General features: G+C 48.9%; 1 protein-coding gene across 5 annotated transcripts in view; it reads right to left on the bottom strand.

Annotated features, from left to right (window-relative positions):
* Positions 1–22,888, bottom strand: part of LAMB2 (laminin subunit beta 2) — a 193,882-nt gene that overhangs the window by 39,402 nt on the left and 131,592 nt on the right. For 3 of the 5 annotated variants that reach the window (XM_068252640.1, XM_068252638.1, XM_068252639.1), the window contains 6 exons: positions 18,521–18,713; positions 16,386–16,529; positions 14,494–14,725; positions 14,143–14,306; positions 12,058–12,087; positions 1,918–1,980 (listed from right to left, as the gene is read on the bottom strand). In XM_068252640.1, coding sequence (XP_068108741.1) covers positions 1,918–1,980; positions 12,058–12,087; positions 14,143–14,306; positions 14,494–14,725; positions 16,386–16,529; positions 18,521–18,713 — 826 coding nt within the window. The remainder of the gene's footprint in view (positions 1–1,917; positions 1,981–12,057; positions 12,088–14,142; positions 14,307–14,493; positions 14,726–16,385; positions 16,530–18,520; positions 18,714–22,888) is intronic. The other 2 variants (XM_068252642.1, XM_068252643.1) reach the window with 2 other exon arrangements.

Below are 22,888 nucleotides of genomic sequence, written 5' to 3'. Positions count from 1 at the left end.
ATGTGACTGTGTACTATTTAAAGCTATAGGCTTGCTATACACCAGCAGTTCTGGATGCTTGCCTGGCTTACAGGGGCAAAAAGAAAATTTGCATATTCAGTAGTGGTGCATTGTGGGTAACCACAAATGTTCACTTATAGCTGAATTATTGCAAGTTTCCTTCTGTTTTAAGACGGCAAATTTCACCAAGCATTGCTTATTAGTAGGAGGAGTTTTCAGTCTCTTTTATCCCCCTATACATTCCTAGTGGTTTGGGTCACGTCAAGCTGCTTGGTTACTCTGTTAGATAAGGAGGTAAAGGGAATCTGAAGCGAAAATAAACTGAAGGGGCCCATACACCTAACGATTTTCGGCAGCTCCACAGATTGTGATCAGTTTCATAGTGAAATCGATTTACAATCTGTTTGCAGTAAAGGCAGCCATACGATCCCTCTCTAATCAGATTGGATTAGAGAGGGATCTATCTATTGGTCGATCTGATGGCAAATCGACCAGTGTATGGCCACCTTAATGAGATAATGATTTGCATGTATAGTACAGCCAAGAAATAGAACATTAGTAGCACAGATAAGAGTCTCAGATTATTTCCAGTACAGGAATAGTTAAGGAACTTCAGTTATTATGTCTGCAAAAAACCTTCTCTGAGCTCTCTGATTAAACTTATGTTATCTGAAGCACTTATCTCAACCTGTCTCACTGTTTCTTGTTTGTTTAAAGAGAACCTGAGGTGGGTTTTACAAATCCTATTAGCACACAGAGGCTGGTTCTACATATAATGCCCAGCCTCTGTTGCTATATTATCTCCCCCCAGGCCCCCCCTGCGCTCTGCTGTGCCCCCCAAAGTAAACCACCGTGCTAGCGACATACAGCGTGTCGCCAGCAGGCAGTTTACATGTACACTGTCACTCTCCGATGCTCCCCAGCTGTAATTTATGGGCTAGAGCGGAGCGCAGTGGGGACTTAGGGGGGATTCAACTAGCAACAGAGGCTGGGCACTATAGCCAGACCCAGCCTCTGTGTATAGATTTTGTTCTAAGATCCCCACCTCGGGATCTCTTTAAACATTATTTGCACATTGTCATTTTAGAACACTTGGTTCAATAGTGTTCCTTTAACATGTTTTTGTTTTAAATGGTATGGGAATAGTTTGTGAAGTGCTCCTAACAACTGATGTATACATTTCACTGCTTATCTCTTTGTTTACTGTTACCAAATACCTTTCACACGTCACTGACGGGCCAGGATGATCAGGGTGATGGACTAGTAAATCATGAGGGGAGGGGAGAATTCCTCTTCCTATATCTGTTAACCCTGTGTGTACTTTATACCTTTAGCAGGTGACAGGGCTCACTAGCAGCTGCTTGTGTCTCTGAATGAGCTGTCTGCACTGAGAGCAGAGGAAATGTATCTTTTTATGTGCAGCATAAACATTTGTAATTGTGTGTGAAACCTAACACCATGGCTTTTCATTCTAAATGTTTTTTTTTCTTTCTGTAGTCTCATGCAAACAACAGCACTGGCTGTGAAACATTGTAGCACAGACTCCCCCTTTGCTAATGATTTGTTCCAATGCAGCTACAACCTACACACAAGGATTTACAGCTTTTGCCTCTGATATTTAACATGAAAAGTAGGAAAATGCTTACACAGCTACTAAGACATTATTTGTACATTTTCATTTTAGAACACTCGGTATGATAGTATTCCTTTAAAACATGCAAAATGTTATAAAGTTTGTCCTTAAAAAAATGAAAATTAAAAATTGCTTTTGCGGTAGGAAGCGATGACAGTGGATGGAAACACAGTGAACAGCAATTAAACAAAGACTTCAAAACACAGTTATAACTCTGCCGTTCCATAATACAGTCATAAAACCTGGTAGCGCAAGGCGCCCGGGAACTGGAATAGTATATGTACCTCTGATGGTCCACTGACTGTGCCTGCACACAGGTATAATCTGGCAGCATTTGGGTCCAGCAGCTGCTGAGAATAAAATAACTCATACACAGTTCTTGTGGTTTGTATGTGTGACCGGTGTCTGTGAACGAAGTATAGCCAGTGGTATCGTGTACAGCTCGGACCGCTGTGATTATAGAATATATATATATGGGTCGGGTAACGGTGAGCTGGAGATGTGGATAACTTGTGAAATGTGTGCACAGGAAACTGTGAAAATGTGTATATAGTCTTAGGTCAGGGGACGGATTTGCTAATAGGCATGGTAGGCACATACTGAGAGGAGACTGATGCAAAAGAAGCATTGAAATATTGCCAGCCCCATCCCCTTCCACTGCCTGCTTCTGTCTGCCTGCTCTCCCACCAGCCCCAGCCCTTTCCACTGCCTGCTTCTGTCTGCCTGCTCTCTCACCAGCCCCAGCCCTTTCCACTGCCTACTTCTGTCTTCCTGCTCTCTCACCAGCCCCACCCCTTTCTTCTGCCTGCTTCTGTCTACATGCCTTCTTACCAGCCCCAGCCCTTTCCACTGCCTGCTCTCTCGCTAGCCCCACCCCTTCCTCTGCCTGTTTCTGTCTGCCTGCTCTCCCACCAGCCCCAGCCCTTTCCACTGCCTCTCTCACCAGCCCCATCCCTTTCTTCTGCCTGCTTCTGTCTACCTGCCTTCTCACCAGCCCCAGCCCTTTCCACTGCCTGCTCTCTCACTAGCCCCACCCCTTCCTCTGCCTGCTTCTGTCTGGCTGCTCTCTCACCAGCCCTTTACTGCCTGCTTCTGCCAGCCTGCTCTTTCACCAGCCCCAGCTCCGTCCACTGCCTGCTTCTGTCTGCCTGCTCTCTCACCAGTCCCACACCCTCTACTGCCTGCTTCTGCCAGCCTGCTCTTTCACCAGCCCCAGCCCTTTCCACTGCCTGCTTCTGTCTGCCTGCTCTCTCACCAGCCCCAGCCCTTTCCACTGCCTACTTCTGTCTTCCTGCTCTCTCACCAGCCCCACCCCTTTCTTCTGTCTGCTTCTGTCTACCTGCCTTCTTACCAGCCCCAGCCCTTTCCACTGCCTGCTCTCTCACTAGCCCCACCCCTTCCTCTGCCTGCTTCTGTCTGCCTGCTCTCCCACCAGCCCCAGCCCTTTCCACTGCCTGCTTCTGTCTTCCTGCTCTCTCACCAGCCCCATCCCTTTCTTCTGCCTGCTTCTGTCTACCTGCCTTCTCACCAGCCCCAGCCCTTTCCACTGCCTGCTCTCTCACTAGCCCCACCCCTTCCTCTGCCTGCTTCTGTCTGGCTGCTCTCTCACTAGCCCCAGCCCTTTACTGCCTGCTTCTGCCAGCCTGCTCTTTCACCAGCCCCAGCTCCGTCCACTGCCTGCTTCTGTCTGCCTGCTCTCTCACCAGTCCCACACCCTCTACTGCCTGCTTCTGCCAGCCTGCTCTTTCACCAGCCCCAGCTCCGTCCACTGCCTTCTTCTGTCTGCCTGCTCTCTCACCAGTCCCACACCCTCTACTGCCTGCTTCTGCCAGCCTGCTCTTTCACCAGCCCCAGCTCCGTCCACTGCCTTCTTCTGTCTTTTTGCTCTCTCACCAACACAATACCCTTCCTGCTTCTGTCTACCTGCTCTCACACCAGCCCCACTCCTTCCCCTGCCTGCTTCTGTCTACCTGCCCTCTCACCAGCCCCACCCCTTCCACTGCCTGCTTCTGTCTACCTGCCCTCTCACCAGCCCCACCCCTTCCACTGCCTGCTTCTGTCTACCTGCTCTCTCACCAGCCCCACTCCTTCCACTGCCTGCTTCTGTCTACCTGCCCTCTCACCAGCCCCACCCCTTCCACTGCCTGCTTCTGTCTACCTGCCCTCTCATCAGCCACACCCCTTCCACTGCCTGCTTCTGTCTACCTGCCCTCTCACCAGCCCCACCCCTTCCACTGCCTGCTTCTGTCTACCTGCCCTCTCACCAGCCACACCCCTTCCACTGCCTGCTTCTGTCTACTTGCTCTCTCACCAGCCCCACCCCTTCTCCTGCCTGCTTCTATCTGCCTGCTCTCTCACCAGCCCCACTCCTTCCACTTCCTGCTTCTGTATGCCTGCTCTCTCACCAGCCCCATTCCTTCCACTGCCTGCTTCTGTCTACCTGCTCTCTCACCAGCCCCACTCCTTCCACTTCCTGCTTCTGTCTGCCTGCTCTCTCACCAGCCCCACCCCTTCCTGCTTCTGTTTGCCTGCTCTCTCACCAACCCCATTCTTTCCACTGCCTGCTTCTGTCTACCTGCTCTCTCACCAGCCCCACTCCTTCCACTTCCTGCTTCTGTCTGCCTGCTCTCTCACCAGCCCCACCCCTTCCACCACCTACTTATGTCTGCCTGCTCTCTCACCAGCCCCACTCCTTCCACTGCCTGCTTCTGTATGCCTGTTCTCTCACCAGCCCCACTCCTTCCACTGCCTGCTTCTGTCTACCTGCTCTCTCACCAGCCCCACTCCTTCCACCGCCTGCTTCTGTCTACCTGCTCTCTCACCAGCCCTACTCCTTCCACTGCCTGCTTCTGTATGCCTGCTCTCTCACCAGCCCCACTCCTTCCACTGCCTGCTTCTGTCCGCCTTCTCTCTCACCAGCCCCACTACTTCCACTGCCTGCTTCTGTCTACCTGCTCTCTCACCAGCCCCACTCCTTCCACCGCCTGCTTCTGTCTACCTGCTCTCTCACCAGCCCTACTCCTTCCACTGCCTGCTTCTGTATGCCTGCTCTCTCACCAGCGCCACTCCTTCCACTTCCTGCTTCTGTCTACCTGCCCTCTCACCAGCCCCACTCCTTCCACTGCCTGCTTCTGTCTACCTGCTCTCTCACCAGCCCCACTCCTTCCACTTCCTGCTTCTGTCTACCTACCCTCTCACCAGCCCCACTCCTTCCACTGCCTGCTTCTGTCTACCTGCTCTCTCACCAGCCCCACTACTTCCACTTCCTGCTTCTGTCTACCTGCTCTCTCACCAGCCCCATTCCTTCCACTGCCTGCTTCTGTCTACCTGCACTCTCACCAGCCCCACTCCTTCCACTGCCTGCTTCTGTCTGCCTGCTCTCTCACCAGCCCCATTCCTTCCACCACCCACTTATGTCTGCCTGCTCTCTCACCAGCCCCACTCCTTCCACTGCCTGCTTCTGTATGCCTGTTCTCTCACCAGCCCCAATCCTTCCACTGCCTGCTTCTGTCTACCTGCTCTCTCACCAGCCCCACTCCTTCCACCGCCTGCTTCTGTCTACCTGCTCTCTCACCAGCCCTACTCCTCCCACTGCCTGCTTCTGTATGCCTGCTCTCTCACCAGCCCTACTCCTTCCACTGCCTGCTTCTGTCCGCCTGCTCTCTCACCAGCCTCACTCCTTCCACTGCCTGCTTCTGTCTACCTGCTCTCTCACCAGCCCTACTCCTTCCACTGTCTGCTTCTGTATGCCTGCTCTCTCACCAGCCCCACTCCTTCCACTTCCTGCTTCTGTCTACCTGCTCTCTCACCAGCCCCACTCCTTCCACTTCCTGCTTCTGTCTACCTGCCCTCTCACCAGCCCCACTCCTTTCACTGCCTGCTTCTGTCTACCTGCTCTCTCACCAGCCCCACTACTTCCACTTCCTGCTTCTGTCTACCTGCTCTCTCACCAGCCCCATTCCTTCCACTGCCTGCTTCTGTCTACCTGCTCTCTCACCAGCCCCACTCCTTCCACTTCCTGCTTCTGTCTACCTGCTCTCTCACCAGCCCTACTCCTTCCACTGCCTGCTTCTGTCTACCTGCTCTCTCACCAGCCCCACTCCTTCCACTGCCTGCTTCTTTATGCCTGCTCTCACCAGCCCCACTCCTTCCACTGCCTGCTTCTGTCCGCCTGCTCTCTCACCAGCCCCACTACTTCCACTGCCTGCTTCTGTATGCCTGCTCTCTCACCAGCCCCACTCCTTCCACTGCCTGCTTCTGTCTACCTGCTCTCTCATCAGCCCCACTCCTTCCACCGCTTGCTTCTGTCTACCTGCTCTCTCACCAGCCCCACTCCTTCCACTGCCTGCTTCTGTCCGCCTGCTCTCTCACCAGCCCCACTCCTTCCACTGCCTGCTTCTGTCTACCTGCTCTCTCACCAGCCCCACTACTTCCACTTCCTGCTTCTGTCTACCTGCTCTCTCACCAGCCCAATTCCTTCCACTGCCTGCTTCTGTCTACCTGCACTCTCACCAGCCCCACTCCTTCCACTGCCTGCTTCTGTCTGCCTGCTCTCTCACCAGCCCCATTCCTTCCACCACCCACTTATGTCTGCCTGCTCTCTCACCAGCCCCACTCCTTCCACTGCCTGCTTCTGTATGCCTGTTCTCTCACCAACCCCAATCCTTCCACTGCCTGCTTCTGTCTACCTGCTCTCTCACCAGCCCCACTCCTTCCACCGCCTGCTTCTGTCTACCTGCTCTCTCACCAGCCCTACTCCTTCCACTGCCTGCTTCTGTATGCCTGCTCTCTCACCAGCCCTACTCCTTCCACTGCCTGCTTCTGTCCGCCTGCTCTCTCACCAGCCCCACTACTTCCACTGCCTGCTTCTGTCTACCTGCTCTCTCACCAGCCTCACTCCTTCCACTGCCTGCTTCTGTCTACCTGCTCTCTCACCAGCCCTACTCCTTCCACTGTCTGCTTCTGTATGCCTGCTCTCTCACCAGCCCCACTCCTTCCACTTCCTGCTTCTGTCTACCTGCCCTCTCACCAGCCCCACTCCTTCCACTGCCTGCTTCTGTCTACCTGCTCTCTCACCAGCCCCACTCCTTCCACTTCCTGCTTCTGTCTACCTGCCCTCTCACCAGCCCCACTCCTTTCACTGCCTGCTTCTGTCTACCTGCTCTCTCACCAGCCCCACTACTTCCACTTCCTGCTTCTGTCTACCTGCTCTCTCACCAGCCCCATTCCTTCCACTGCCTGATTCTGTCTACCTGCTCTCTCACCAGCCCCACTCCTTCCACTTCCTGCTTCTGTCTACCTGCTCTCTCACCAGCCCTACTCCTTCCACTGCCTGCTTCTGTCTACCTGCTCTTTCACCAGCCCCACTCCTTCCACTGCCTGCTTCTTTATGCCTGCTCTCACCAGCCCCACTCTTTCCACTGCCTGCTTCTGTCCGCCTGCTCTCTCACCAGCCCCACTACTTCCACTGCCTGCTTCTGTATGCCTGCTCTCTCACCAGCCCCACTCCTTCCACTGCCTGCTTCTGTCTACCTGCTCTCTCACCAGCCCCACTACTTCCACTGCCTGCTTCTGTCTACCTGCTCTCTCATCAGCCCCACTCCTTCCACCGCTTGCTTCTGTCTACCTGCTCTCTCACCAGCCCCACTCCTTCCACTGCCTGCTTCTGTCCGCCTGCTCTCTCACCAGCCCCACTCCATCCACTGCCTGCTTCTGTCTACCTGCTCTCTCATCAGCCCCACTCCTTCCACCGCCTGCTTCTGTCTACCTGCTTTCTCACCAGCCCTACTCCTTCCACTGCCTGCTTCTGTATGCCTGCTCTCTCACCAGCCCCACTACTTCCACTGCCTGCTTCTGTCTACCTGCTCTCTCATCAGCCCCACTCCTTCCACCGCCTGCTTCTGTCTACCTGCTCTCTCACCAGCCCCACTCCTTCCACTGCCTGCTTCTGTCCGCCTGCTCTCTCACCAGCCCCACTACTTCCACTGCCTGCTTCTGTCTACCTGCTCTCTCACCAGCCCCACTCCTTCCACCGCCTGCTTCTGTCTACCTGCTCTCTCACCAGCCCCACTCCTTCCACCGCCTGCTTCTGTCTACCTGCTCTCTCACCAGCCACACCCCTTCCACTGCCTGCTTCTGTCTACCTGCTCTCTCACCAGCCCCACTCCTTCCACTGCCTGCTTCTGTCCACCTGCTCTCTCACCAGCCCCACTCCTTCCACTGCCTGCATCTGTCCGCCTGCTCTTTCACCAGCCTTACTCCTTCCCCTGCCTGCTTCTGTCTACCTGCTCTCTCACCAGCCCCACTCCTTCCACTGCCTGCATCTGTCCGCCTGCTCTCTCACCAGCCTTACTCCTTCCCCTGCCTGCTTCTGTCTACCTGCCCTCTCACCAGCCACACCCCTCCACTGCCTGCTTCTGTCCGCCTGCTCTCTCACCAGCCACACCCCTCCACTGCCTGCTTCTGTTCGCCTGCTCTCTCACCAGTCCCATCCCTTTCCACTGCCTGCCCTCTCACCAGTCCCATCCCTTTCCACTGCCTGCCCTCTCACCAGTCCCACCCCCTTCCACTGCCTGCATCAGTCTCCTTGTCAGTCCGTGTTTGGGATGTCTGTGGGAGATAACTGGCATATCTGGAAGAGACTCAAGCATGCAGTTCTGGTCGGGACTGTGGTGCTGAAAAGTGCTGCCCTACATCTCAGTAGCAGAAAGTAATATGTATTACAAGTCTCTGCTATAGGTTGCTGGTTGTGGTCCATGCCTACAAGCATGCATGTTGTTTCTGATAAAGAATGGAAAGAGGAGAGGATGGTGACAGCGAAGATCCAGCAGTATGATGAACAGGAAGCTGGGTGGGGTAAGCCACGCCTACAGACAATCAGATGTTTGGGGTCCCTGACTGGCACTGGGCCACAACCACCCAATGTCTGAATTCATCTTAAATTCTTCAAAGCCCACATTTCTGTTCTATCTTTATTGTAAAAAGAGTAACGAGGAACTGTAGTCAAAATAACATAATAAATCAAATTGATTTTTAACAACAAGACATGGAGGGGTGAAAAAAAAGTATACATACCTGGGGCTTCCTCCAGTCCCTTTCAGGCTGATTACTCCCTCACCGCCTCCCCAGGCTGCTCTGATCCTCCCTCGGACGGCCTGGGACATTGCTAAAGTTGTGCTTAGCCACGCAGCCCAGCCATGTGCCTGCTCCATCATGCTCCGGTAATCGCAACTAGGGGGCATGTGGCCAGACTACGCCTGTACCGACTGGTGGATTTAGGCCTCTTTTCCACAGACTGTTGAGAGGCAGTGAAATCTCAAACTCTCACAACTGCTTGCTGCTGCCTGGTAACTGCTTGTTGCTGCCTGGTAACTGCTCACTGCTGCCTGGTGACTGCTTGCTGCTGCCTGGTGACTGCTTGCTGCTGCCTGGTAACTGCTTGTTGCTGTCTGGTAACTGCTCACTGCTGCCTGGTGACTGCTTGTTGCTGCCTGGTGACTGCTTGTTGCTGCCTGGTAACTGCTCACTGTTGCCTGGTGACTGCTTGTTACTGCCTGGTAACTGCTCACTGCTGCCTGGTAACTGCTTGCTGAGCACACAGTTCAACTGTCCGTGGAAAAGAGGCCTTACTAGGCCGCCTAGCGGAGGATCGAGGCGTCCTGGGAATATAGAGAGAGCGACCAGCCTAAGTGGACTGGAGGAAGACCCGGGTATGTTAATTTTTTTATTCTTCCTCCATATCAGGTACACTTTAGACAATTCTAGGTCTTCCCGGAACAGTCTCCCCGGAATATTTACAGACGGAGCTGTGAATGGCATTAGTAAAACATCTCCAAACAAGTCACAGTTTCCACTGGTCCTGTGAGCTGTGGTGGGTTCAGTGAGGGAAGGTCACACCTGGGGGGATAGCTGCATTAGCAGAAAGCCGAGTGGTTCCCCGCTGCTCCGTGTATGAGGGCTGCTCCTGTGTGTCACTATGAAGGCTACGGAGGACACCATTACTGGCTTTCTTTTAAATAATGCTGTTTTCCCAGCTTCTGTTTTGATCAGCTGTCTTCAATGCTTTCTAAATCAGTGACTAACTGACTCTGTTTGACTCCACATACTTGTTCCAGGTCTGTGACTCAGACATTATCAGAGCCAAAAGACATCTATAAAGCAAAGCATTTGCAAGCACACCAGCATCAACATATCTAATCTAAATAATGGACTAAAAAGGCTACCTAATATTTCCCTAAAGTGTACCAGAGACCACCAACCGTGAAGAATCGATACTTACCCAGGGATTCTTCCCGCCCCATAAACGTGTGATTCCCTCACCGCCCTCCCGCCATCTGCCATTCAGCTGTGATCAGCCCTGGTAACTTCCTCAGTCGCGACCAGTCTAGAATTCTGCGCATACGTGGACCTCCCGTGCATGCGCAGTAGACCTGGACTGACGTCACTGAGAAAGTTACCGGGGCTGATTGCGGCTGAACGGCAGACCGTGGAAAGACAGCGAAGGACACACACGTGTTTATGGGCCTGGGAGGAAGCCCCGGGTAAGTATCGATTCTTCATACTTTGTGGTCTCTGGCTTCCTTTAAAGCAAACCTTAACAGAGAGAGATATGGAGTCTGACATATTTATTTCCTTTTAAGCCATGCATATTGCCTGGCTGTCCTGCTGATCCTCTGCCTCTATTACTTTTAGCCATAGATCCTGAACAAGCATACAGCATATCAGGAGCTCTGACTGAAGTCTGACAAGATTAGCTGCATGCTTGTTTCTGGAGTGTGATTTAGACTCCACAGTAGAGATCAGCAGGACTGCCAGGTAACTGGCACTGTCTAGAAGTAAATAAATAGGGAGCGCATGCGCAGCACCAACAAGGTTGGATGTGATTCCCACTGGCTCCGTGCCTGAGTAGGGGAAAAGGGCATTAAAAAGCACTTCGAAGGCCCGGAAGCAACCTACCTCAAGCTGGCGGCTTCCTGACGCCAACCCTCCCCCCCCTTCCCCCTCGGCCAAACACCCTTCCTGACACCCAGCTCTAACTAAAGTCCCCCCCCACACACACACAAACTCCTAACCCTATCTGCCCCCCCCCCCCCCCATAATATGTTGTCGGGCACTTGTCTGTATTGGTGTCACTGGTGCCGCCCATTATGCCCATTAACACAGACACCCAAATTGTCTGCTTCCTCATTTGTTATTTGGTTCAACTATGTTTTATTTTTAGGATGACTGGCAGGGCCTATACAAATAATGGTCAACTTATGCCTATCATGGTGGCCACAACCTCTGAGGTAGAGGCAAAGTGCAGCCTCAAACTGCTTTGCTTTAACGCCAGGGATCCTAATTCTCCACAAAAGAAAGTCCAATAAAACTTCCAGGGGTCTCCAGTGGTGGTCTGGAGGAGGACGTGGGAAGCCTCTGGAGGACTTTCTTACCTTTGAAACTTACAGGTTTGCTTGAACCCATTAGCAGTTTCAGTAGAGTTATCTCGTTTGAGATAAGTGCACTGCTTTGATCACTCTCTGCTAGTAGAAAATATAGAAACTGAAAGCAGAAGCCTCACACTGCCCCCTAGTGACAAGTGGCCATAAATACACATTACAGCAGTACTAATTAGAAGCAGGGAAATGTAACAAATAAGAAATAAAAAATGTGCTAAAATAAATGGACCTGGAGCACTTGCAAGCCTTTAAATTGGCTGCTAAAGGGTTAAAGAGTTTTCCCAGTTTCAGTAATACAATCATACGTTGTGGCCCAATAAAAATCTATCAGTGAGACTGTGGGGGAGATTTATCAAAGCATTACCGACAGTTTTTTCTTCTTAATCTGTTCTAATCAGCAGGGAGAACAGTTCTGCATTATAATAAGAACCTTCTTAAATCCTAGGTAATAGTGGCAATTTAGCATTAATTTCTAGAGATGCACTAAAGTTAAGAAAAGTGAAAATCTATCCCTAAACTGGCGCAGATTAAGAAGTGCTTGATAGCAGTTCTACAGATGTAGAACTGCAGGCTAGACATGATTGCAGAGTGCAGGCTATACATGATTTGTGATGTGCTCCTCCCCCCTGCTGAATTCCTCCTCAGAGCCTGCTGCTATAAATACAGCAGGTGTGTTGGTCTGAGAGACCTTCCTAGCTCCTCCTATTATACAACAGTTTTAGAAGGAATCTGCATTATCTAATGATTTCTTAAGATGCCTGAGACAGTTCTGCACGGATTTCTAAAAACCTACTAATATTTTGCCTCAGACATTCTTGATAAATCTGGCCCTGTATCTGTCTTCTGGAATGCCTCTAGCTGCTCTTCCACAACTTTGGTATCATGATGTTATTTGAAGTGATATGAATGTGTGTGATGCTACCCCGCAGGAGTGAAGGGAAAAGCCGTGCAGGGGGTGTCGGCAAGGTTGAGAAGCCATTTACTCACGCCGGGCCCCTCCTGACCTCTTTACCAGTCCTGGAAAGAAAAAATTGTAAAGCATGTCCAAAATATTCAGCTCCATTCAGTACACGCCAGACTTCATACAAAATGGCCGCCAGACCACCAAGTTATATAGGAATACAACTCAACGCACCACATTGGGGTCAGCTCTGTGACTGAAGACCTATACATATCTGCAACTTAAAAACTTGATCCTAAACTAACTTAAAGAGGAACTGTCGCGTAAATCTTAAAATTTAAAACACATACAAATAAGAAGTACATTTCTCCCAGAGTAAAATGAGCCATAAATTACATTTCTCCTATGTTGCTGTCACTTACAGTAAGTAGTAGAAATCTGACATTACCGACAGGTTTTGGGTTAGTCCATCTCTTCATAGGGGATTCTCAGCATGGCCTTTATTCTTTATAAAGACATTCCCTGAAAATGATTAATACAAAGATGCTGGCCAGTCTTCCTGCTCATTGTACACTTTTTTGGAAGTTCAACAGAGCAACTGCCAATTACTAAGTGCTTTTAAAAATAAACAAAACCCTGAGGACCCCCCATAAGAAGATGGGCTAGTCCAAAATCTGTTGGTAATGTCAGATTTCTACTACTTACTGTAAGTGACAGCAATATAGGAGAAACGTAATTTATGGCTCATTTAACTCCGGAATAAACTTACTTCTTATTTGTATATGTTAACATGCATTTTAAATTTTAACGACAGAAGTCCTATAAAAAGGCAAGTTCAACTTACCTGGAGCTTCTGTCGGCCTCCTGCAGCCGTCCAGTGCTTGCACCGGGACAAACCGTTCCTCCAGTCTCCCGCAGCAACCCAGTTTCATTTCTGGTGACCTGCGCCTCCCCATTGCCGGGAGCGTCCTACACATCTACGCATGAGGGTTCATCATCTGGCTTTGGGAGCCCGGGACAACCTAATACTACTTAGGAACAAAGGGGCCACCTAATGCTACTATCTTGGGGAGACACCTAATGCTACATTACATTTGGGGAGCGGGAAGGTCAGGGAGGCGCAATGTAATTTTTGCCTAGGGCCCCATTTTGATTAGAATTGGCACTGAATTTGGCGATGATAGGCCGCAAAAATGTCAAACAGGTCATTTAAATAAAAAATACTCTATTCTACTCCATTAAAAACAAGTCAAAGCTCCGGTAAAAAAAGACATACTTGCCGAAGAAGATGTAAGCCCCTGGATGCTGTAGAGTCATTTAACCCAAGGCTGGCCTGGGGTACACAAGCTGTTTGGCAATCTATGAAGTGGCGATTTGGCTGATTGCCACTTCATATACTGTATATGGGATCAATGACAATGGCCCATAGCTTAGTCCTACATTGAGGGGTGTGATCAATATTAGATCAGATTTTTAGATCTTGTCTAATATCTACTGGTGCAAAGCGGTAAACCATTACTAAAATCCAGGTGTGTGGTCTTATAGTCTTCTTCTGCTCAGGCTCCCTGAGGTTACTCAGGGTGAGGGTTACCTTAGCTATCAATGGTGGTGCTGGTGCCTAGGGATGGCAATGCTTAGAAGAACTCAAAGAGAATCATGTGATCAGTTTGATCAGCTGATAGATCTGTAAGGTTCTGATTTGCTGTGATGACTTCCTGGTTTAACATATGATCATGACCAGCAAATAAGAACCTTACAACTCTATCAGCTGATCAAACTGATCTCATGCTGCTTCTCGTGAGTTCTCCTAAGCATTGTCATCCCTACAGGTAAACAATTGATATCAGGAAGACAGCAGTTGTTTACTTGATTAACCACTAACTGCAAAGTGTATAGCTGGCTTAGGCCCCATTTACACTTAATCAGTTGCTCTCAGTTATAACTGAAAGGACAACTGATTTTCAAAGTAATGGCTAAGTTTTCCTATGGCACAGTTCACAATTAATGCGTTTTAACTGAAATCTTTTTCCCAATGCACTGCTATGGAGAAGAAAAAAAAAACACGTACCAACTGTTAAGTGTAAACGGGACCTAACTCTGCTCTCTATGGCAAGAGTGGCAGTTCTAACTGAGGTTTCTGAAATACATCCCTTTCCTGGCTGTAGACTCACCTGTGTAGCCTTGGTTGCAGTTGCAGATAACCTGCCTTGACCGAGGCTCTTGGTGACACGAAACAGCAAAGTGTCGCCCGCTGTTGGGTCCCTCTGGGCAAGGACATGGCCGACAGTGGTCCCCAGACCCGAGTATTGGGTTCCCATAGAAACCGGGGGCACATCTGCAATATACAGAGCAATACGATAAGCCTATTATCAAGAATCAGCGTTCTAAGAGAACGCACAAAGTCCAGTCAATCAACGTGCAAATGTTCTTGTCACAGTCTAATTAAAAGGAAGGATCTGATTGGCTGCCACAAAGCTAGAGTTTTACAATCACACATGTGCAAGACAATGGTGGGAAATTACCTCTCACATCTGTCTCCTACGGAGTTATCCCGACAGCTCAGACAAACGCCAGTCCGCTGATCGCAGTCCTCCGAGTGGCTGTTGCAGAGGCACTTCCGGCAGTTCGGGAAGCCCCAGTGCCCAGGCTGGCAGCGATCGCACTTGGACCCGTATGCACCAGCTCGGCAAGGGCATTGTCCGTTGTACTGGTCACAGAAATTATGCGTGGAGCCTTCCAGATTACAGTCACAGGCTACAATAAACAGCAGAATGTCACATGACACAAAGCACATCACATACCTGCTTATATCAGCCACAGAGGCATTACTAGTCCGAAAACTGCCACTTTAATTCCAGCTTCGGACACAGATCGCAATATACCGTCCCTCTGATAACGTTCATGTAACCAGAAGAAACCTAGATGAAGGAGCTAATAGCAGGTGAGCGGGAAGCAGGAAATTTGTCTAGGTGCCACAGAGCAGGATCATCCACCAGGCAACCTAGGCAACTGTCGGGGGCTTAGTGGCTGTCATGGGGCCGCCTGCCACCTTCTCTGACCTCAGCTTACCAAAAGGACCACAAGGCGGCTCCAAATCTACTACCTTGCCTAGGGCCCCATTACATCGTAATCCATCCCTGAGGCGCCACCATATACGCGCTCATACAAATTGCAGCTATAGAGGGAAACGTGGGCGCTGGAGGCACCCGATAAAATAGCGGGCACTAGGACCGCCACCTATGGAAGCTGCGGCTACAAATAGCAGGTACTGCAGACTTCTGGGAACCGCCATAGTACCACAGGACAAGGAAAGTAATAGTGTCTTTCGTTGGGATTTTATCAGCATGCTATGGGGTATAAACACTACAAACGCAGTAATCAGAATAGCATGCGGAAAGTCTTACACTCGAAAATTAGAGTATAGTGATAGGTTTAACTATAATGCATTACACTCTACTTACCATGTGCGTAAGGCTGTTTGCACACGCATGCAAATTTTTGCACAGAAGAAAGAAAGTTGTGCAAATTTGATGCAAATTTTTGCATGCGGGTAGCACATTGTACAATTTCTCCTCAATTTCCTCCTATGTAAGACGCATGCGAGACCCATTCGGATGCATAATTTGACAGATGGAAATTTGAATTACATGGAAACTAGCCCCCTAACTATCATTAGCAAGCTTTTCTAGTGCAGATTTTCTTTCTTTAAAAAATATTGAAAAATAGCATAAATGGAAATCGCAATCAAGATTTTTCTGCAATTTCACTTTTATTTTTTGCGATCGCTCACAAACCACTGCATGGAGCGTTTTTACCATTGCAAATGCTGCAGTGTGAATGCTCCCATAGGAAGCCACTAAACTAGTGATCTGCTGATCAATCGCAGCGCAAATGCCGCAGAATTACCAGCTGTGAGAAAGAGCCCTTAGGCTTTTTACTGCAGTTTTGTGAGTGTACGTAGCAGCACAAGCAGGCCCAGATTTACATCACAGGAGCCTATAGGTACAGATGTCCTGGCACCTTAGACTTCACCCTCCATGAACCTACAAACACCTGCCGCACCGCACCGCACGTGTTCTGGCTGTCCCAGCTGTCACTTCTCCCTTACTTACCATGCTTGTCATAGTCATAGATAGCTACAGAAGCCCTTTAGTATTAGATAGCCAGAGGAACATCAGTATTAGGTAGCTAGAGGTGCCCCCGACAGAAGGGAGATCTCGTCGGTGGAATGCTGAGAGTCGGGTGAGTAACCTCTCATTATCCTCTGCTCAGGACTGTGAATAGGGAGGGAGCCGCCTCTTCATCATCCGGCGCCTGTAGGCATGTGCCTACAGTGCCTGATGGTAAATCTGGCCTGCCTACAAGTCGTATTGCATAGCAGTCAGATTTTGTCTTTTCACAAGAATAAACTTACTTTTACATCCTGACGGTCCAAATCCAAAAGTCCCCGGGGCACAACGGTCGCAGCGTCGTCCAATGACGTTCGGTTTACACTGGCACTGCCCACCATGAGAGTCGCACTCGGAGCTCAGAGATCCTTGAGGGTCGCAGTTACACGCTAGAGGAATCAGATACATTTTATGTAACACAAATATTTCTTTACATTTAGCAGCCTATGTTTATTAGATAAAAATATGGTCATTTTTTTCTAAGTGAGACCACAAACTCGCAATTACTTTAATTCACCTTAGGGGGGCAGTATAACCAAATATTCAACTTTACGAGCACATTTCACAGGCATTTGGCTTGGTTGACTCTCTTACAGTAAACTGTTCTAGATTTAGAAAGGACACATACTGTATGGCAGAATAGGCAAATACAGACCATTAGGCTGGTATCACACTGGCATGGATGGGAAACTGATCTGTGTAAAAACTGATCCTCGAATGGGTCAGTTTTTAAAGGCATCAGTTTTTCATCTTCGATGCTCCTTTTCGTTAGCATGCGGTCAATGCGACACATCTGTCGATCTGGAAAAATTACTGCAGATTCAAACGTGCGGTCCGTCCAGCGGATCGTATGAAAGGATCCGTTTGAAAGGACCAATGCAAACAGATCCATAGGTTAACATTGGATCTGTTAGCATCCGAACTGATCTGTTCCGTTAGGATCCGCGAAGGCTGCTTTCACAGTGGGACGTTACAGGCGCACGTTAGAGCAGCCTGTAACGCACCCCACCGCACAGTAATGAAAAATCAATGGACTGTTCACAGTGCCCACGTTGCGTTACAGTGTAACGCTGCACCTCAAGATAACGTATTGCATGCAGTACTTTATACGCGGCTGAGCCGCGTTAGACTGCTTGCACATGCTCAGTCATGTTGGGGAGGAGGGGAGAGCGGCCGGGCACATGGCTAATTAATATGCACTGCACTCAGTGACGTGCAGCGTTTACTTCTTGGAGCGGCCGCTCTGTGCGGCGATTGGCTGGCGGGACCACGTGATGCCGCATCACGGGCACCAGTGTGAGCTGCACAACGCGGCTCACTCTGACGTCCACATCCAGCACCACCAGGCGTTGCGTTAGGGGCCATTATGCGACCATAACGTCCCCTAAAACACAACGTCCTGGTGGGAAAGAAGCCTAAAGGTCTGTTTTTTTAGTGCCAGTGTGGCCCGCCTGGGCCTAACTACATTTTAAAATTCTCTAAATGCTGTATTTTGAGTAGTTTTATAAACTAAGATGCACTTATTACTGTGGCTGAATAGATCAGGGGCCGCATCCAATCCAAGTTTTCTCATATACAATTAACCTTTTCTTCTGGGTTTTCTCCTAAGTGATATTTTCAAACTTGTCAACAAAATGCATTTTAAATCACCAGAAAGAAAATACTTACAATAGTTTTGGCAGTACTTTTCCAACTACTTTTTCTTATCTTTTTCAATTGCAAAGTGCTGAAACGTTATTCTTCATAAAAACTAAATATGGGCTTATCTACTCAGAGCTGTTGACATGGGAGGGGCTGCTGCTGCCGAGAAAGAAGCTCTGAAACAGACGAGTGTATCTGTGTGCATTGTGCAGCCAGTCATTATCTACTGTATGCAGTTTCATTTCTATGAGAGACACTTCCTACAGGCACCCACACAGCATACCAGAATAATAGTTGAAAGCAGACAGATGAAAGGCTGCAGCAGCCCTGCTTGTCTATTGTCCCAGAGGCTAGACAGCACATCCAGAACAACTCATAACCCGGAAGCAGAAGGGATATGAGCCGGCGGCCATATTGGATTTTTCCTGGAGCAATAATGGATAAAAAAACACTCAAAAAGGCACACCAGAGTGGCGAAATTATCAGGTAGAGCATTTATTCTTTACAAGCTATCAACTGATATATTTATTTTGTGTGAATCATTCATCTCTGGTTCCCTTTAAAAGGCATTTTATTTACAAGTTTAAAAATATCACCTAGGAGAGAATTCAAGAGAAAAACGAATTGCATACGGCCCCAGGTTTCGGAGTGCTTTTCTCTTGACCTTTTAAGAGTGGCCTGGGACCCAGGCAATTGCCCTTGTTGCCTGTTCAATAATCCGGCCCTGCCTTGAACTCACCCAAAGCTCCATCGTGGATGGTGGCAGACATGCTGGTGATGAGCTTGGAGCACACCTCATTGGTTGCTGATTTCAGCACGTTGATGTTATTGGCATGGCAGCGATATCTCTCAAAGGCGTCCTTGCGATGAATGGAGGCGGGGTCACCAGCAATGAACATCTCCAAGGAGGAGTAACGTGGAACAAGCACCAGCTATGAGACCAAAATAGAATGTGTTCAAGTTAGAAAAAAAAAGAAAGAAATCCCCGCAATATGTTTCCTATTCACACAACCAAGTCTCTCCTTGAAACGGGTGCAGGTCATGCCTTAAACACCATTTATACACCTTCCTTTTTTTCAGTTGTATAAACAATAATCATAGATGAATGGACAAAGACAGCGAACACTGCGGCCATACACAAAAGAGAGACGTCCTATCAAATGTGCTAAACATATGATTGTCAAAGGAGGATTATTATTTGCGTTTATGTAACAATGACATATTCTGAGAAACAGAGAATGTCCGCAGGATGTCCCACCAATCAGGTTCCTTTATTGTGGACGTATCCAAGCAAGCTCACATCATATAGCTGACATGTTTCGGACCAGAGGGTCCTTACTCATAGCTTGACGTATTCTGCAGTGCTTTAGACAGTGCGAAGTCATGTCTTAGGCCTCGTTCACATCAGGGCCGTTTCTGTGCGCTTTTCACAGCGCACTGCCCTGTGTGTTCAGCAAGGTATTGATTTTCCCATGTAATTAAATGTAGCTGGTTAACATCTATGCGCTGCGCTGAGCAGCGTTACAAAAACGTAGTGTTGCATGGATTTCTGTGCGCTGAGCTGTAAAGCGCACATCAATGCAAGTGAATGGGTGCGCTTTTTAAGCGCATAAAAGCGCGTACAAGCGCATAGAAGCGCATGCGTTTTTTACCCCTATTTGGAAAAAAAGATACATTTACATAGAAAAACAAAGCTTTATTGACAACTGCTGCTGCTACATTAAGCAAAACGTGCCTTAAAGAAGCGCAGCACAACGCACAGAAACGCGCACTAAAGCGGTTTTTGCCACGTGCTTTCACACGTTTCTCAGCGCAGCAGATGTGAACGAGGCCTTACCTAAAGTGAGAGGGATGTGGAGGCTGCCATGTTTCTTTACAGGACCCCTATTGCGGAAAAAGTAGGCAGTATAAATCTGAAAGAACCAACAGCTTTTGGGCCATTCCATCTCCTCATGGTGGATTTTCAGGGTTTTCTTTGTTTTCAACAGCATTTCCTTGCAAAGTCTAACTGACAAAATAGTGTGCAAGTGAGTAGGGAGTCTGGCTGGTATATTACTATTTTGGTGGTTAAACTGCTGTTCAGGAAATTATGCTGAAAACAAAGAAAACCCTGAGAATCCCCCATGAGGAGATGGACTGGCCCAAAACCTGTCAGTTCTGCCAGATTTTAATTGCCTAATTTTTCCGCGATAGTGGTCTTTTAATTTTTTTTAACAATCTAGGTGCCTGGCATTCTGCTGATCCTTCTGATATCAGAAGTGCATGAATTACACACCTGAAACAAGCATGCAGCTAATCTCAGATTTTTGTCAGAAATATCTGATCTGATCTGCATGTCTGCTCAGTGTCTATGGCTAAAAGTAGTAAGGCTCATACATACGTCCAACAAAGCGCAAGACAAGACCAACCAGATGACATGACCAACCATTGACACGACCTGTATTTCCACACAGCCAAACCAGTTAAATGACCAACTCAGTGATCTCACTGGGCTCTTTTAGCCGGGTGCTCAACCCGTCTAGTTTTGGTGAGCTCCCGGCTGTCATTGGCTCACCCCCTCCTCTGTTGTAAGCACAGTTGTGCAGAAAAGCGCCGGCCTTTCTCTCATCTCACTCCTCCCGGCTATTTTTTCATGTCGCCCAGCTGGATTTCTGGGGAGAACACTGCAACTCATTTACATATTGCACATGCAAGCGGAACGACAGACTGCACAATATGGCTGCATTTAAAACAAGTACAAGCCGTTCAAATACACGTAGCCAACTGCACAATATCATCCCAACAGTCCAGTTGAGCCACCAGTAGGATCAGGCAAACCACCTATTAGTCGCTCATCTAGTTGTCACGCTTACACATGCTAAAAGACCAAGTTTGGACAATAGTTGGGCAGAATAGTTGCCAGTGGTGTACAAGCCTTTAGAGGCAGTAGGACTGCCAAGTAATTGGTATTGTTTCAAATGTAACCCTTTGGGGGCCGACATACGTTGAATGAACGTCCAGTAGGACGGTATACGTCCAGCAAGTGGTGCTACCGTCCTGACTGGACGTTGATTCAACGTCCGCGCTAACAAACCGTCCCAACGCGATCGTGCGCATCGGAGAGAGGAGATTAAGCTGTCATATGACAGCTGGCATCTCCTCTCAGTGATCAGCAGCCATCGCGTATGGCTGCTGATCACGTGATCACTACGATCGCCGTCGGATAGTAGTGATCAATTTGACAGCTGCAGCGGTAGTGGGGGAAAGAAGAGGAACCACTCACCTCCCTGCCGTTCCTGCAATGATCGGCGCTCCCCCACCGCTCTTGTCGGCATCTCTGCTCCTTCTGACGTCAGCAACGGGTCCCGGGCTTGATGACGACATGAAGCCGCGACTCGGAACTGAGCGGCAGTAGAAGCTGAGATGCCGGCCAGAGCGGAGGGGTGCGCTGCGGCTCGTCGCTGGAGCCTGGAAGGTGAGTGATTGCTGCTGACAAGTGGGGGTCACCTTGCCACACAGGGGGAAGACAGCCCAGCCAGACCCTGCAGGGATTCGGCTGCCTGACCCCCCAAACGCGCCCCCCCCCCCCCCCCCCCCCCCCCGTCCTCCCCCCTTCTGCAAAAATGCCTGGTCTTGAAGGGGGGTTAGGCGGTCGGTCCCGAAGGTTAATATAAGACGGGAATCACAGTGGTCAGTTTAAAATGTGTGTGAACTGCAATGCAGATTGGACATAGACTTTAATACAAATCCTGCATGCAGTAAGTTAGAATAACGTGATCAGTTGCAACACAGTACTGTAAACAGCCAATAGGATTGTATGGGCAGTGAGCTAATATGAAGAATTATTCTGCAACGCAACAGAGCACTGTGAAGAAGGCCTCAGCCTCCATATCCCTCTCATTACAGGTACCCTTTGGCTGGATTCACAGTGGTCATTTGCATAATGCAAGTGTTATAATGACTGTGAACTGCAATGGAGACCTGCCATAGATTTTAATACAAAGTGTGCATGAAGAGAGTTAGAAAAATGCAATCCGTTACTGTGAACAGGCCCATAGAAATGTATGGGCAGTAAGTTGACATGCAGAATTTTTCTGCAACGCAACTGAGCGCTATGAACCTATCCTTTAAAAAGAAACTGTAACCAAGAATTGAACTTCATTGCAGTCAGTAGCTGATACCTCCTTTCCCATGAGTAATCTTTTCCTTTTCTCAAACAGATCATCAGGGGGGGTCTGTATTACTAATATTGTGGTGAAGCCCCTCCCACAGTGTGATGTCAGCACGCAGGCTTTGCATTAAAGTCTATGTCCAGTCTCCATTGCAGCTCACACACATTTTAACATTTGTGCTATGCAACTGACCACTGTGAATCCAGCCTCAGGGCTGGAACCCACAGGAGCGCTTTTGGCAGCGTTTTGGCAGCGCTGCGATACGCTAGCGCTTTGCCAAAACGCTGGGCTAATGTTAATGGATGGGGCAACTTCCACAGGAGCGTTTGCGTTTCCCAGAAACGCAAACGCAGGACCTGCAGCATTTTGGGAGCGTTAGCGCTTCAATGTAAAGTATTGAACCGCTAGCGGAAACGCTCAGCAAAACCTAAACTGAGCGGTTTTGCTAGCGTTTTGCGGTTCAGCACACTGTAAAAAAATGAAAAATAATTCACAGGCCCAATCAGGATAAAAACGCGAAACGCAAAACGCTACGCAACCGCTGAGCAAAAAAATACAATGTTGCAAAACGCGACCGAAAACGCGCATGAATGCGCTTGCAAACCGCTCAGACAAAACGCTAGCGGTTGCGTTTCGCGTTTGCTGATTTCAGAGGGTTCCAGGCCTCAAGGTGGCCACACGCCATACATTTAAAAAAAAATCTTTACAATTCAAGAATTGCAATCATTTTTTTTCTGACTGATTGTAACATTTCAAAAATCTGACCAAAAAACCCACGCACGTGTTCAATTTTTCCTCAATTATGATAAAAATGATTGAAAACTCAGAAAAAAATTGCCTGTATTTGTACATAAAAAAAATCTACCGCACACCATTACATTTTTATATAAACTGATCAGAAAAATACAGCACTCCCGATCTTTTTTCAAAAAAAAATGGGAAACTCAATCAGATTT

Source organism: Hyperolius riggenbachi, chromosome 9, assembly GCF_040937935.1.
Source record: "Hyperolius riggenbachi isolate aHypRig1 chromosome 9, aHypRig1.pri, whole genome shotgun sequence".
Taxonomy (NCBI): Eukaryota; Metazoa; Chordata; class Amphibia; order Anura; family Hyperoliidae; genus Hyperolius; species Hyperolius riggenbachi.
This window is presented reverse-complemented; position numbering and strand designations above follow the sequence as displayed.